General features: G+C 49.9%; 1 protein-coding gene across 1 annotated transcript in view; it reads right to left on the bottom strand.

Moving 5' to 3' along the window:
* Positions 1 to 16,267, bottom strand: part of LOC129867521 (glutamate receptor ionotropic, NMDA 3B-like) — a 113,553-nt gene that overhangs the window by 15,414 nt on the left and 81,872 nt on the right. Inside the window, exons 3-5 of the mRNA XM_055940972.1 lie at positions 12,588 to 13,686; positions 12,300 to 12,445; positions 7,163 to 7,278 (exon numbers count right to left, since the gene is read on the bottom strand). Coding sequence (XP_055796947.1) covers positions 7,163 to 7,278; positions 12,300 to 12,445; positions 12,588 to 13,686 — 1,361 coding nt within the window. The remainder of the gene's footprint in view (positions 1 to 7,162; positions 7,279 to 12,299; positions 12,446 to 12,587; positions 13,687 to 16,267) is intronic.

Genomic DNA, 16,267 nt, shown 5'->3' with positions numbered 1-16,267 from the left:
TATTACCGTTCCCTCTCTCCCCTATCCTCCTATTACCGTTCCCTCTCTCCCCATCCTCCTATTACCGTTCCCTCTCTCCCCATCCTCCTATTACCGTTCCCTCTCTCCCCATCCTCCTATTACCGTTCCCTCTCTCCCCATCCTCCTATTACCGTTCCCTCTCTCCCCCATCCTCCTATTACCGTTCCCTCTCTCCCCCATCCTCCTATTACCGTTCCCTCTCTCCCCCATCCTCCTATTACCGTTCCCTCTCTCCCCATCCTCCTATTACCGTTCCCTCTCTCCCCCATCCTCCTATTACCGTTCCCTCTCTCCCCTATCCTCCTATTACCGTTCCCTCTCTCCCCATCCTCCTATTACCGTTCCCTCTCTCCCCCATCCTCCTATTACCGTTCCCTCTCTCCCCCATCCTCCTATTACCGTTCCCTCTCTCCCCATCCTCCTATTACCGTTCCCTCTCTCCCCATCCTCCTATTACCGTTCCCTCTCTCCCCCATCCTCCTATTACCGTTCCCTCTCTCCCCCATCCTCCTATTACCGTTCCCTCTCTCCCCATCCTCCTATTACCGTTCCCTCTCTCCCCCATCCTCCTATTACCGTTCCCTCTCTCCCCTATCCTCCTATTACCGTTCCCTCTCTCCCCATCCTCCTATTACCGTTCCCTCTCTCCCCCATCCTCCTATTACCGTTCCCTCTCTCCCCCATCCTCCTATTACCGTTCCCTCTCTCCCCATCCTCCTATTACCGTTCCCTCTCTCCCCATCCTCCTATTACCGTTCCCTCTCTCCCCCATCCTCCTATTACCGTTCCCTCTCTCCCCATCCTCCTATTACCGTTCCCTCTCTCCCCCATCCTCCTATTACCGTTCCCTCTCTCCCCCATCCTCCTATTACCGTTCCCTCTCTCCCCATCCTCCTATTACCGTTCCCTCTCTCCCCATCCTCCTATTACCGTTCCCTCTCTCCCCATCCTCCTATTACCGTTCCCTCTCTCCCCCATCCTCCTATTACCGTTCCCTCTCTCCCCCATCCTCCTATTACCGTTCCCTCTCTCCCCATCCTCCTATTACCGTTCCCTCTCTCCCCCATCCTCCTATTACCGTTCCCTCTCTCCCCCATCCTCCTATTACCGTTCCCTCTCTCCCCCATCCTCCTATTACCGTTCCCTCTCTCCCCCATCCTCCTATTACCGTTCCCTCTCTCCCCCATCCTCCTATTACCGTTCCCTCTCTCCCCCATCCTCCTATTACCGTTCCCTCTCTCCCCCATCCTCCTATTACCGTTCCCTCTCTCCCCATCCTCCTATTACCGTTCCCTCTCTCCCCCATCCTCCTATTACCGTTCCCTCTCTCCCCCATCCTCCTATTACCGTTCCCTCTCTCCCCATCCTCCTATTACCGTTCCCTCTCTCCCCATCCTCCTATTACCGTTCCCTCTCTCCCCCATCCTCCTATTACCGGTCCCTCTCTCCCCCATCCTCCTATTACCGTTCCCTCTCTCCCCATCCTCCTATTACCGTTCCCTCTCTCCCCCATCCTCCTATTACCGTTCCCTCTCTCCCCCATCCTCCTATTACCGTTCCCTCTCTCCCCCATCCTCCTATTACCGTTCCCTCTCTCCCCCATCCTCCTATTACCGTTCCCTCTCTCCCCATCCTCCTATTACCGTTCCCTCTCTCCCCCATCCTCCTATTACCGTTCCCTCTCCCCCATCCTCCTATTACCGTTCCCTCTCTCCCCCATCCTCCTGTTACCGTTCCCTCTCTCCCCCATCCTCCTATTACCGTTCCCTCTCTCCCCATCCTCCTATTACCGTTCCCTCTCTCCCCATCCTCGTATTACCGTTCCCTCTCTCCCCCATCCTCCTATTACCGTTCCCTCTCTCCCCATCCTCCTATTACCGTTCCCTCTCTCCCCCATCCTCCTATTACCGTTCCCTCTCTCCCCATCCTCCTATTACCGTTCCCTCACTCCCCATCCTCCTATTACCGTTCCCTCTCTCCCCCATCCTCCTATTACCGTTCCCTCTCTCCCCATCCTCCTATTACCGTTCCCTCTCTCCCCCATCCTCCTATTACCGTTCCCTCTCTCCCCATCCTCCTATTACCGTTCCCTCTCTCCCCCATCCTCCTATTACCGTTCCCTCTCTCCCCCATCCTCCTATTACCGTTCCCTCTCTCCCCATCCTCGTATTACCGTTCCCTCTCTCCCCTATCCTCCTATTACCGTTCCCTCTCTCCCCATCCTCCTATTACCGTTCCCTCTCTCCCCATCCTCGTATTACCGTTCCCTCTCTCCCCCATCCTCCTATTACCGTTCCCTCTCTCCCCATCCTCCTATTACCGTTCCCTCTCTCCCCCATCCTCCTATTACCGTTCCCTCTCTCCCCATCCTCGTATTACCGTTCTCTCTCTCCCCCATCCTCCTATTACCGTTCCCTCTCTCCCCATCCTCCTATTACCGTTCCCTCTCTCCCCCATCCTCCTATTACCGTTCCCTCTCTCCCCCATCCTCCTATTACCGTTCCCTCTCTCCCCATCCTCCTATTACCGTTCCCTCTCTCCCCATCCTCGTATTACCGTTCCCTCTCTCCCCATCCTCGTATTACCGTTCCCTCTCTCCCCATCCTCCTATTACCGTTCCCTCTCTCCCCATCCTCCTATTACCGTTCCCTCTCTCCCCATCCTCCTATTACCGTTCCCTCTCTCCCCCATCCTCCTATTACCGTTCCCTCTCCCCCATCCTCCTATTACCGTTCCTTCTCTCCCCCATCCTCCTATTACCGTTCCCTCTCTCCCCATCCTCCTATTACCGTTCCCTCTCTCCCCCATCCTCCTATTACCGTTCCCTCTCTCCCCCATCCTCCTATTACCGTTCCCTCTCTCCCCATCCTCCTATTAACGTTCCCTCTCTCCCCATCCTCCTATTACCGTTCCCTCTCTCCCCCATCCTCCTATTACCGTTCCCTCTCTCCCCCATCCTCCTATTACCGTTCCCTCACTCCCCATCCTCCTATTACCGTTCCCTCTCTCCCCCATCCTCGTATTACCGTTCCCTCTCTCCCCATCCTCGTATTACCGTTCCCTCTCTCCCCATCCTCCTATTAACGTTCCCTCTCTCCCCATCCTCCTATTACCGTTCCCTCTCTCCCCCATCCTCCTATTACCGTTCCCTCTCTCCCCCATCCTCCTATTACCGTTCCCTCACTCCCCATCCTCCTATTACCGTTCCCTCTCTCCCCCATCCTCGTATTACCGTTCCCTCTCTCCCCATCCTCGTATTACCGTTCCCTCTCTCCCCCATCCTCCTATTACCGTTCCCTCTCTCCCCATCCTCGTATTACCGTTCCCTCTCTCCCCCATCCTCCTATTACCGTTCCCTCTCTCCCCCATCCTCCTATTACCGTTCCCTCTCTCCCCATCCTCCTATTACCGTTCCCTCTCTCCCCATCCTCGTATTACCGTTCCCTCTCTCCCCTATCCTCCTATTACCGTTCCCTCTCTCCCCCATCCTCCTATTACCGTTCCCTCTCTCCCCCATCCTCCTATTACCGTTCCCTCTCTCCCCCATCCTCCTATTACCGTTCCCTCTCTCCCCATCCTCCTATTACCGTTCCCTCTCTCCCCATCCTCCTATTACCGTTCCCTCTCTCCCCCATCCTCCTATTACCGTTCCCTCTCATTTGCAACATTTTCTAAAAACTTGTTTTTGCTTTGTCATTATAGGGTATTGTGTGTAGATTGATGGGGGGGTAAAAAATATTTAATACATTTTAGAATAAGGCTGTAATGTAACAAAATGTGGAAAAAGTGAAGGGGTCTGAATACTTTCCAAATGCACTGTATATCTCAGTAAAGGAAAGATAGCGGGAATCAGGATCAGGGAGAGATACACACCCGGGTTAGCCCCCACAGTTGAAACTTGTCCCCCCTTAGTTTTAGTTTTATGTCCCTATACAAAAATAGCAAAAAGGTTCAAATGTTTGAGTGACAGGTTGGCGCCAAATCTGTATCTCCGCTGCGCTTTATCAGCACCATGGACAGACAGCCTGCCAGAGTGATAAGGCCACTGGGCGGTTAGGTATGACTCCTTTGGGTTTCCATAAAAATCATGAAAAACCCTGCTCATCTGTGGTAGGCTACGTGAATAACATGGTAGGCTACGTGAATAATGTGAAAATACCTCCGCCTGTAATATTTGATTTTGATTTATAAGGACGGGGTCACAGTCAAAGCTGCTTCACTCAACTCTGCCTCACGCCCCACCACTACAGAGTTTAGTTAGCTTCTTAACTAGCTGTAAAAGGTAGCCTATTATTTATTAGCCTATTTAGCTCTAACCAGCTAATCTGCCACAATGGATATCAGAAATCTAACCACCGAGGCCACCACCAAGCCCAGCAGCGATGATGCTGCCGAGCTCCAGCTAGCACCAAGTGCAGAGCCTACCCACCCTTCCACAAGCACCGCCAGGATAATGGCTCCACAGCCTATTGAATCCTACCCTTGCTGCAGGTTTTCTGTCCAAAAACCTTAATTTAATAGCAACTGGATCATAGGAAGAGAGTGTCTGGAACACCCAGTAGATGTGTCACTTCTTGGTCAAAAGCACTCAATGGTCTCTGCATTTGAACTTTTATGTTTATAGTGGTATAGTGTGATATAAGCAGAATTCAATATAATTCCAATGCAAGAACCTAAATTACGCCCCTGGGTATAGCTAAATATCGATATGTTTCATCATAGAAATTGATAGTCTATATTCTGTTTTTATGGTAGCCCATTGCTTGGTTGTAAATGGAACTGTACGTATTGGAAACATGTTTACAGTAGGCAGGCATTGATTCAATGATTACGTGGGTGGGTTGAATTTGATCCACAGAAGTGTATTGTGCCATATCGCAACATGTTGCTGAATTAATGAGCTGCATGATTTTCCATGTTTGAAGAGTAAATAGGCTAAATATAGATTGTGTCATGCCTTTATCAATCTGATATTTAGATTGTAGGCCTATAGTACACCTCCCGCTAGTTTGTTCTGTTCACATTCATTCGTTTGCATTCACAGTTGTGTCGATATTCTAACCCAAATTGCTATTTAGTATTTTTATTTTGCATGAATAACTATGCTACTACTTTCAGCATTTAGTTTGCATTATTTTGGTAAGACGCTGTGTGTACGGCTTCATTCACATAGGCTGTTTGTAATAGGTGAATTACCCTATCTATCTTGTAGCCTATATTCAATGTCAAATGGCCTTGCTTTAGTGGCAACCTGTCATTTCAAAAGCACTCAATGGTCTTGGAGTCTCTGCATTTGAACTTTATGTTTATTGTGGTATAGCGTGATATAAGCAGAATTCCAACGCAAGATCCCCCCCAAAATTGTGCCCCCACACTGATTTCAACAGCCCCCACTTTAGCCTGGAGGGATACTTCTCTGAAACAATTATTTTCAATCCTGGTTCAAGAAACCCACAGGGTGTGCTGTCTGTTCTTCTATCACTGCACAATACATCTGCTATCAAGTACTCATCCTATTCTTCTATCACTGCACAATACATCTGCTATCAAGTACTCATCCTATTCTTCTATCACTGCACAATACATCTGCTATCAAGTACTCATCCTATTCTTTTATCACTGCACAATACATCTGCTATCAAGTACTCATCCTATTCTTTTATCACTGCACAATACATCTGCTATCAAGTACTCATCCTATTCTTCTATCACTGCACAATACATCTGCTATCAAGTACTCATCCTATTCTTCTATCACTGCACAATACATCTGCTATCAAGTACTCATCCTATTCTTCTATCACTGCACAATGCATATGCTATCAAGTACTCATCCTATTCTTCTATCACTGCACAATACATCTGCTATCAAGTACTCATCCTATTCTTCTATCACTGCACAATACATCTGCTATCAAGTACTCATCCTATTCTTCTATCACTGCACAATGCATCTGCTATCAAGTACTCATCCTATTCTTCTATCACTGCACAATACATATGCTATCAAGTACTCATCCTATTCTTCTATCACTGCACAATACATCTGCTATCAAGTACTCATCCTATTCTTCTATCACTGCACAATACATCTGCTATCAAGTACTCATCCTATTCTTTTATCACTGCACAATACATCTGCTATCAAGTACTCATCCTATTCTTCTATCACTGCACAATACATCTGCTATCAAGTACTCATCCTATTCTTCTATCACTGCACAATACATCTGCTATCAAGTACTCATCCTATTCTTCTATCACTGCACAATACATCTGCTATCAAGTACTCATCCTATTCTTCTATCACTGCACAATACATCTGCTATCAAGTGCTCATCCTATTCTTCTATCCCTGCACAATACATCTGCTATCAAGTACTCATCATGTCCTTGGTGAACTGAATTAGGGTTGTGTAATTATGGCAAACAAATAACGTTTTGCAAATGAAAATAAAAACATGTTTCTTATTGGACAAGTTTAGATAGTACGTCCCTGTTTCACACTGTTCCCTGCACACCCTGTGGGTCACCAGCACCTACCTACTGTAACTGCTCGAAAAAAGATTGACAGTGAAAAGTGAACCTTAATGCGTTGACAATGTGGGAGCAGCAATGCAGAAAGACAAACACAGAAAGGCGAACCGCAGGAGGCTGTTTCCACTTACTCCCCTTAATCCTGCACAGGCTCTCAGAAACATGGGTGTGATGTTGGTTCAGACAAAATACCAATGAATATATTTGAATAATATATATTCAAATGAAAAGAATGTGAATTTGAGATTAACTAGAAAACAGGGAGAGGACAGGGAATCCAAACACACATTCAAGCAAATGCATGCCTACCTACATACCAGGGCACTTAAGAAAACACACACACACACACACACACACACACACACACACACACACACACACACACACACACACACACACACACACACACACACACACACACACACACACACACACACACACACACACACACACACACACACACACACACACACACACACACACACATAAACAGAGAGACAAACAGACACACATAGACACAGACAGACAGGCAATGGCTCTAGTGCCATCAAGTCTGAGGGCTGTCAAAACAATACAGTGTCAGGGTGGATGGGCGGTTTCTTACCTTCGATGGCGAAGGGCTTGCCCACAGTGAGCAGCTTGCAGTCTGCGTCGATGGACACCTCGTAGTCCAGCAGGGCCTTGTCCATGATGAAGGCATCAAGCTGAGGGGGATCTACCCTTCAACACACAGGGAGAAGGGGTTATACACATCCCAATCACCACACACCAAACAGGCCAAATCTCAATCATAAAACTCCAAATAGGCCACGTCCCAATCACCACACACCAAACAGGCCACGTCCAAATCACCACACACCAAACAGGCCACGTCCCAATCACAGCACACCAACTAGGCCACGTCCCAATCACAACACAACAAATAGGCCACGTCCCAATCACCACAGACCAAACAGGCCATGTCCCAATGACAACACACCAACTAGGCCACGTCCCAATCACAACACACCAACTAGGCCACGTCCTAATCACAACACACCAACTAGGCCACGTCCCAATCATAACACACCAACTAGGCCACATCCTAATCGTTGTAAACCACAAACCAAACAGGCCAAGTTTGAAATTGACCATGGCTCAATCCTATGCACCACACATCAAAAAGGCTATGTCCTCCCTCATTCCAGATTCAGCACATGGCCCTCGTCACCATCATGTTTATACTTCATGTCTCAGTGTAAATGGGGGGCTCAGAATCAGTCCTCCAGGGAAATTGGACAGAAGGAGAAGGGTAAAGCAAATCCATTAGATAAATATATGTTTTATTGTCACATATTAATCGCCTGTCTGACCAAACAAAACCCGGAATGAATGCAGACAGAGTACAGTGCCCAAATCAGGCACTCAACTTCCATTATGATGCTGACTCCTGACTAGGTACATCAGCTGAACCAGAGAGGATTATGGGTCATGGGAACTACCATAATGGAGGTTCAAGATGTCAAAACTGCACATTATCAAATGTGTCAGCTGTGGAGTCCTCTGACTTCAGCTTCAATTGTAAGGAGGGGATGACCTCTTGGGTAAGAAATCAACAGTGGATATTACTAGCAATTTTCTGGCAGTTTGGCTGTTTATTCAAACCATCCATCAAACCATCCACTTAGAAGAGTGGACTCTTATTCCAGAAGGGATCAACTTGTCATGTCTACACCCGCCCCCCCCCCTCTGGTGCTCAATGTCGCCGGTTTACTAACCACTGGTCCTGGCAACCCTCATTACGCACACCTGGCAACACTCATTACGCACACCGCTTCAGGTAGTATTGTTTATGTTTTCCTTGTTACACGCTGCTCTTGTTTTGTATTCATTCCATGGTTGTTTTCATTAAAAATCACACTACACTTGCTTCCAGACTCCCTGGGTCTACGTTACAGAATACTACCTCGAAAATATGGAAACAGCAGAAGAAAAATATATATATAAATATATATATATATATCTGTCGGTGGTCCCCTATATATATCTATATATATATGGTAGACTGTTGGCGAACAGGGACACCTACTCCACCAACACCACGATCAGCTGGCGCAACTGCATGCGACTACGGATGAGGTCCTTCGCATCCTCCACCACCTCGATAACCACACGAGAGGATTTACTTTCAAATAGCAGAGCCCTCTATCATGAGTCAACCCAGCAAACCAGTCTCCCAGCCTACCCAGCAATCTGCCCAGGTCACCGATGCCCAACTGCCCCTCCCGGGAAGATATGACGGGACTCATCCAAATGCCGTGGCTTCCTACTCCAGTGCTCCTTCTATTTCGCTCATCAGATGGGAGCCCCCACCAGGAGAGGTCCAACGTTGCCACGGTCATTTCCCTGCTGAACGGGTGGGTGTTGGAGTTTGCTATGGCCGTCTGGGAGAGAGGAGAGGAGGAGTTGGGTTCCTATGAGGGGTTCATAGCTCTGTTCAGGGCAGTCTTCGATCATCCACAGGATGGCAAAGAGGGAAGTGGGCGACTACTCCAACTCTGGAAGGGTTCCCAGACTGCTGCGGAGTACGCCCTCACCTTCCAGACCGTGGCAGCCCCCAGTGGATGGAATGAGCCGGCACTCCACACCCTATTCTGAAGAAGACTGCGCAAGGATGTCCAAACCGAGTTGGCTTGTCGGGACGACAACCTTTACCTGGACGTGCTCATCGCGATTGCCATCCGTCTGGACAACCTTCTTCGGGAGTGTCGGTGGTCCCCTCATCCCTCGCCTTTCTCCTTCGGCCGTCCTGAGGCAGAGCCTGAATCCATGGAGATAGGAATCACATCTCTCTGCGGCAGAGCTAAGTCACCGGAGACGGCTGGGGTTGTGTCCCTATTGTGGCCAGGAGGGGCACCGGCTACAGCTGTGTCCAGTGCATCCTAACCAGGGGGCAGAGGGGGCAGATCCACTGGGGCAGAGGAACAGCCCCGTGATCATCCGTATTCCTTCATCGTGTTCCGCCAAACCCTTCCTGGTTTCTATTTCACTGGCTGGCTGTCGCTCAGGTGTTGTCTCTACGGCTCTAGTGGACTCCGGTGCTGCAGGGATTTTCATCGACTAGGCCCTTGTCTCCTCCCTCAACATCCCTGTGTACCTGCTCTCCTCTTCTTGTTTGGTCTGAGCCCTGGATAAATGACAGTGGGGACCCGGCACTATTACGCAAGTCACAGCACCCTCAAAGCCTTCCCTTTCTCATCACCTCTGCACCTGTGCACAAAGTCATCCTCGGCCTCCCGTGGCTTCAACTTCATAAACCCCCCATCTCTTGGTCTAAGATGAGAATCATCGCCTGAGGACCAGGATGTCGGAGGAACTGCTTTCCCACACCCTGTGGTTCAACGTCGGTGGAGGGTCCTGTGAGTGCCCTTTAGCCCATAAATCGTTCCTCCCGTATTGTTGGCCCCGTGTTGTGGGACGTAGATGTGGACATCTGCCTAGCTCTAGAGAGGGAACCCGTTCCTACCACCTGCCCTCCAGAGTGCATCTACATTCCTGCGGAGGTGAGAGATCAGCTGTTGACCTGGGCACACACATCCCTCGCCGCTGGATATCCAGGTATCACCCACACCATCCAATCCCTTTCTGATAAATACTGGTGTTCCACTTTGGCACAGGACGTTGTCTACTATGTCAACTCATGTTCAGTATGTACTCAATCCAAAACTCCCCTTCACGTTCCAGCAGGGAAACTACTTCCCCTTCCCGTCACAGCTGTCCAAAGATTTTGTCACTGTTCTCCCCTTCTCTGATGCTTTCACCACCATTTTAGAGGTTGTGGACAGATTCTCGAAATCCTGTCATTTTGTCCCTCTTTCTGGTCTTCCTACCACTCTCCAGGTCTCTGAGGCACTGTTCCAGCAGGTCTTCCGGCACTATGGCCTTCCGAAGGACATCGTCTCCGACCGTGGCCCCCAATTCACGTCACGGGTATGGAAAACCTTCATGGAGAAGCTGGGGGTCACTTCCGGATACCGGCCTCAGTCTAACGGGCAGGTGGAGATGATGAACCAGGAGCTAGGGAGCTTCCTGAGGAGTCACTGTCAGGACCAGCAGGGAGAGTGGGCCCGATTCCTTCCCTGTGCGGATTACACCCAGAATTCATTGCATCACTCCTCCACCGGGCTGACTCCCTTCCAGTGTGTTCTGGGTTATCAGCCGACCCCGGCTCCGTGGTTCAGGCACGCAGAAGAAGTTTGGAACGATGCCTACGTGAGGCTCCAGCGTGCCGTCCGCCACCAGAAGAAGCAGGCGGAACGCCACTTCAGTGAGGCTCCCGTGTTCCATCCTGGTGATTGCATCTGGCTCTCCACCAGGAACCTCCCACTCCGCCTGCCCTGTAAGAAACTGAGCCCCTGGTTTGTGGGGACGTTCAAGGTTCTACGGAGGGTCAACAAGGTGACATATAGACTACAGCTCCCCACTAACTACCAAATCTCACCCTCTTTTCATGTCTCCCTCTTCAGGCCAGTGGTTCCTGGTCCCCTGGCTGAAGCCACCTCCCACGATACCCTTCCGCCTCCCCTGGACGTCAAAAGAGGTCCCACCTATGCCATCAGATCCCTCGTGGACTCCCAACGTCGTGGGGGTCGGCTCCAGTACCTGGTGGACTGGGAGGGGTATGGTCCAGAGGAGCAGTGTTGGATTCTGGTGGACGACATTCTAGATCCCAACATCATACGAGATTTCCACCTTCCCCATCCGGACCGGCCCGCTCCTTGCCCTCGGGGCCGCCCCCTTGGCTGGCGTCGTCCTGGGTCTGGAGCCACGAGTCAGGGAGGTACTGTCACGCCTACTCCCCCTCTCCGGCTTTACTAACCACCGGTCCAGGCAACCCATCATTACGCACACTTGGCAACCCTCATTACGCACACCTGCGCCTCATGAGGCACACCTGGACTTCATCACTACCCTGATTACTCCCCCTTTATATATCACTCCCTAGGATCACTCTTCAGGTAGTATTGGTTAAGTTATTTTGTAACACAATATTCAAACATGTCTATGTGGCTACTGGCTAATCTTGTCAAAAGATTTTACAAAACTAAGGTAAAATAGGAGGATCCACAGTCTACACAATCACAAGCTCAAATGACAGTTGTCTTCTCTCTTGGTCTAAATTGAACTATAACCCTTCTTCTTCCACCTGAGGATCAACTTTGCAGCCTTGTGTCTCTCGAGAGTCGGACAACACGCGCAGAAAGACAGTTTGTTTGTGTGTGCTCCCTTTCCCATTTGATCTTGTTTTGAAGCAATACCACTGGCCTCTCCTCTCCTTTGCCTTTCTCTTCTGTCTTCCTTGATGACAGACCTTTCTTTGAGGAACACAACAAACACTTCTCCCAGAGGAAGACAGAGCTGACAGAGAAAGTATCTATCTACTCTGTGCTCGACTTGATCCACCTCTGGCCAAATAACTTAAAAAACACTTATAAACACCCATGGATACAATCAAATGTAGGTTAAAGTGCCTTTAAATAGTATTTCTATGGATGTAGCTCAGAGGTGCCATGTACAATCCTACTCTAGGAGTGATACTGCAGGTGCAGGCTTTTTGTCCCAGTCCCACTCGAACACACCTGATTCTACTAAGCAGCTGCTCATTAGGACCTTGATTAGCTGAATCGGGTATGTGAGTGTAGGGCTGGAACAAAAGCTTGCACACCCTGTAGCTCTCCAGAAGTAGGGTTGTGATCTCTTACTTGAGGGTGGACACCCCATCGGGTGTGGTGGGCTCATTGTAGCGCCTCATGTACTCGTGCATCTCTGGGAAACTCTTCTTCATGTACTCCTCAGCGCTGCTTTCCCTCACTGTGCCAAACCTGAAACCATGGGATGGGTGATGGAGCTGGGGTGGAAGGGAGGAAGGCAGAGGGGGAAGGGATGAAGGGAGAGGAGGAAGGGAGGAAGGGAGGGAGAGAGAGGGAAGATTAGAGAGACAGAGGGTGAGGGGGAACAAGATTGTGGTGGGAGAGAATAGTTCGCCTCACCTTGGCGTCATGGATCCCCGAGAGTTCCTCGAAGGTCTTCTCGCCGACCATGACGGCGGCCAGGTTGGCTGTGTAGCTGGACAGCACCAGCAGGCAGAAGATGGCCCACAGGTTCATCAGAAACCGACCCGTCCAGCACTTGGGCGTCTTGCTGGAGACCGTGCGGCCGAACAGGATGGCGTAGCACAGGTTTAGCGCAGACGAGTAGGAGAAGACGCGCAGGCGGTTGCGTCCGTGTGGCGTCATGCCAAACGGGCTCTTCCACTCATAGAGGGTGAGGAAGAGGGCGGTGATATGCAGCGCCACGAAAATGCCCACCCACATAGACCAGTGCAGGGGCCACATGAAGGCGCCGATGGGCGCCGCCGTGTCCTTGCTGCGCACCAGGATGCCCAGCGAGGTGGAGAAGAAGGGCGACGTGAAGTCAATGACACGGCTGCGTACTGAGTTAATGCTGAATGAGGTGACGGCCATGTCGGCCACGCCATTGAGCAGGTCACCCACCAGCCCAGTCCAGCGGCCGCTTTTTGATGCACCGTACTTCCCATCGCCCACGATGTACAGGTCGTACTCGAAACGCATGTCCTCTGACATTTTCTCCAGCAGGTCTATGCAGTATCCGTAACAACACTTGCCATAGTCCGTGGGCAGGAAGGTAGAGTTGCCCGTGGCACGCTCACTGAAGTAGCGCTCCAGCATGTCTGAGCTGTTTGTCCCCGCGTCCAGGCAGTACTGTCCTGCCGGACAGTTCCCGTCCTCATCCACCTCCCGCGTGAATACGAAGGGGTGCTCCACTAGGGTGACTACCCGCACCCGGCTGCCTGCCACAGGACTGCCGGCTCGCCACCGGCCCCCACCCCGCCCCCCCTGGCCCTCTCCCAGGCCATGGCTCTTGCCATTGTGCCCTTGCCACAGGCCCTGGTCCTCCACCTCCAGGCGGCCCCCCTCCCAGCTGCCCACTGTCACCCAGGTGGGCTGGCCCACCGCGTCCCGCTGCAAGCTCCAGATGTGGAATCGCTGAGAGGTGAGAACTCGGGATAGGTTCCTCTGCACTGACACCGGCCCCGTCAGCCCCGAGAACGACGTGTTGGACAGGAACCTATAGGCCAGAGGAGATCACATTAGATTACAGGACTTCATTACCCTTCAGGCTATTTAGTGCATGCATTTGAGTCCCAAGATATTGCATTTCCTATAGATGATTTCTATGGTGTGGTGGCGGGGGGAGGTGCACATAGACTTCTGGCCACAGGGATAGTGAGTCAGACTGTACAGTATCAAACTCACTTCAGGAAATGCACAGTGAACTCCAAACTGTGATCTGACTGTAACCACCTACACCTGTTCTCTCCACACCTGACCTGCAGCACAATCCAGACAGGCACCTTAGCTACTGTAGCACAATATGTCAAAAGCAGGATTGGCATCTATTGAAGCCAAACTAATCCATCCTGCACCTGCAGCAAGGCCAACAGTGTATACCGTCACCGCCCTGATTGACAGCTAGTCATTTCCCCATGGCTAGGATTGGCTATCTTTCTGGCTGACACCTTTTTGGCCTCATCACAGACTCTGAACGCCAGGCTCTGCTTAGTTGAGCGAGTGAGTAGTTCATTTTCATGTGAAAACCTGCCCCAGTTCATACATTTCTGTCTCGGATCCATGGTGAAATGCTAGCCCCTAGCGGTTAGCCCTTCAATGAATTACGGCATGGTGGTTTAGCTTAGCGAAGGGGTCACTTCAGGAAATACAGATCCAGCCAATCCCATTGGCTGAGGGTAGCTGTGACAGTCATGTTGTGTCAGGATGAATGTGTGCAGCCATCAATAACTGAGATGACACCATGTGATCGTCGCTGAACTTCTTTCATCGAAAATTAAAAGGTCATTTGTCTCCAAACCTTTAGGTCATTAATTTCTCCCTGTCTCAGCCTATATCTCCCTTCCTCTCCTCTTTCTCCTGAACCCCACACGAGATAAAAGGAGCTGGATGCTATTACATCATTACATTGAAAGGCTATGTGTTCCTCTTTAACAGTAGGCACAGGTTGCAATTACTTAAAAGCATCCCCCTCCCACACCTCAACCTCGCTGGGTTTCTATCTACCACTGTCATCAACCCTCATGCATTTCTCTCATGATCCATCCCTTCCTCCCCTGAGGCCCTCTTCTCTCTCTAATAGTTGCTCTGTTATGTAGCTGTAATTATGTGTCTAGGTGACATTATGATTATCATGGAGTTGTTCTTGAGCAAACCGCTGTTATCTCGACATCGGCGATCTTTACTCTGCACTAAGCACCCAGTCAATCCCATTAGTTAGATGGCCCTCCCAAATGACTTGGTACAACTAAATATAGTTTTATTATAGTTATAAAGGGGTGCTTTCCAAAATGTTGTAATCATTCTCCTCTGCGTTGACGCCGCAGGCAACAAACACTACTCCTGAAACAAAGTGCTAACTGCTTACTGCTCAAAATGACTTGCCTCTTTCGGCCAATTAATAAATACAACATGGTGCTCTAGCATTCCAGACCCACAAGCTATTGCATAATTTCTGTTGTATCGTTTTTTCCAACATGATATAGCTGAGCCTAGTTACAATTGGTCCAGTTGAAGCTCATTCTATTGTGTTTTTGTGCTGAGACGCTGGCTGCATGGCTAGGTTACGCAGCTGTTGTTACTCTGGTCTGTGGCAGATACAGCAGTTGTAAAGCTGTGTGCTGCTGTCGCTCTGCACTGCTCTGAGCCACGCAGAGACAGAAAGGACTGTGGGCTCTTTTGATAAGGGAGCCTGGCTGCCTGGCTGCCCTGTTGGGGAGGCAACTGACTGGAACTCATGAATAAAGCTTAAAACTCTACCCTCCTCCACTTCATGTTTGTATTCCAGCTGGATGAGTGCGTGCGTGTGCGTGTGCATGTGCGTGTGTGTTTGAAAGAGAGAGAGAGTGTCTGTCTGTCTGTCTGTCTGTCTGTCTGTCTGTGTGTGTGTGCACGCGCATGTGTGTGTGCGCGTGTGTGCCTGTGTGTGCACGTGTGTGTTCGTGCGTGTGTGTGAGAGAGGATATGTGTACAAACACACTCCCGCCTCTCTCCAAACACTGGAGGCTGCATCTATCATTGTGTTTAGAAGAGCTGCTCTGTGGTTAGGGGTGACGAACAGTCTGACCTCAGCAAGAGATAGGCCTATTTGCAGTCTCCTGTGAACACTGACACTGGGAGAGAATCACTACTTAACTGTCTACAGCACTTACCGAACCAATCCGTTATAATAACATGGACCTGAAAACACTATTCAGACACAACTTGGCTAAAAGGAGATGCAACAGAATGCAATACAACAGTCTGTATGTGTGTGTGTGTGTGTGTGTGTGTGTGTGTGTGTGTGTGTGTGTGTGTGTGTGTGTGTGCGTGCGTGCGTGCGTGCGTGCGTGCGTGCGTGCGTATGTATGCATGTATGTACACTGAGTATACAAAACATTGAGAACACTTGCTCTTTCCATGACATAGACTGACCAGATGAATCCAGTTGAAAGCTATGATCCCTAATTGATGTCACTTGTTAAAAATCCACTTCAATCAGTGTAAATTAAGGGGATTTTTAAGCCTAAACATAATTAAGACATGGATTGTGTGTGTGCCATTCAGAGGGTAAATAGGAAAGACAAAATATTTAAGTGTCT

Source organism: Salvelinus fontinalis, chromosome 12, assembly GCF_029448725.1.
Source record: "Salvelinus fontinalis isolate EN_2023a chromosome 12, ASM2944872v1, whole genome shotgun sequence".
Classification (NCBI taxonomy): Eukaryota; Metazoa; Chordata; class Actinopteri; order Salmoniformes; family Salmonidae; genus Salvelinus; species Salvelinus fontinalis.
Note: the sequence above shows the minus strand (reverse complement) of the source record. Positions and strands in the feature narration are given on the sequence as shown.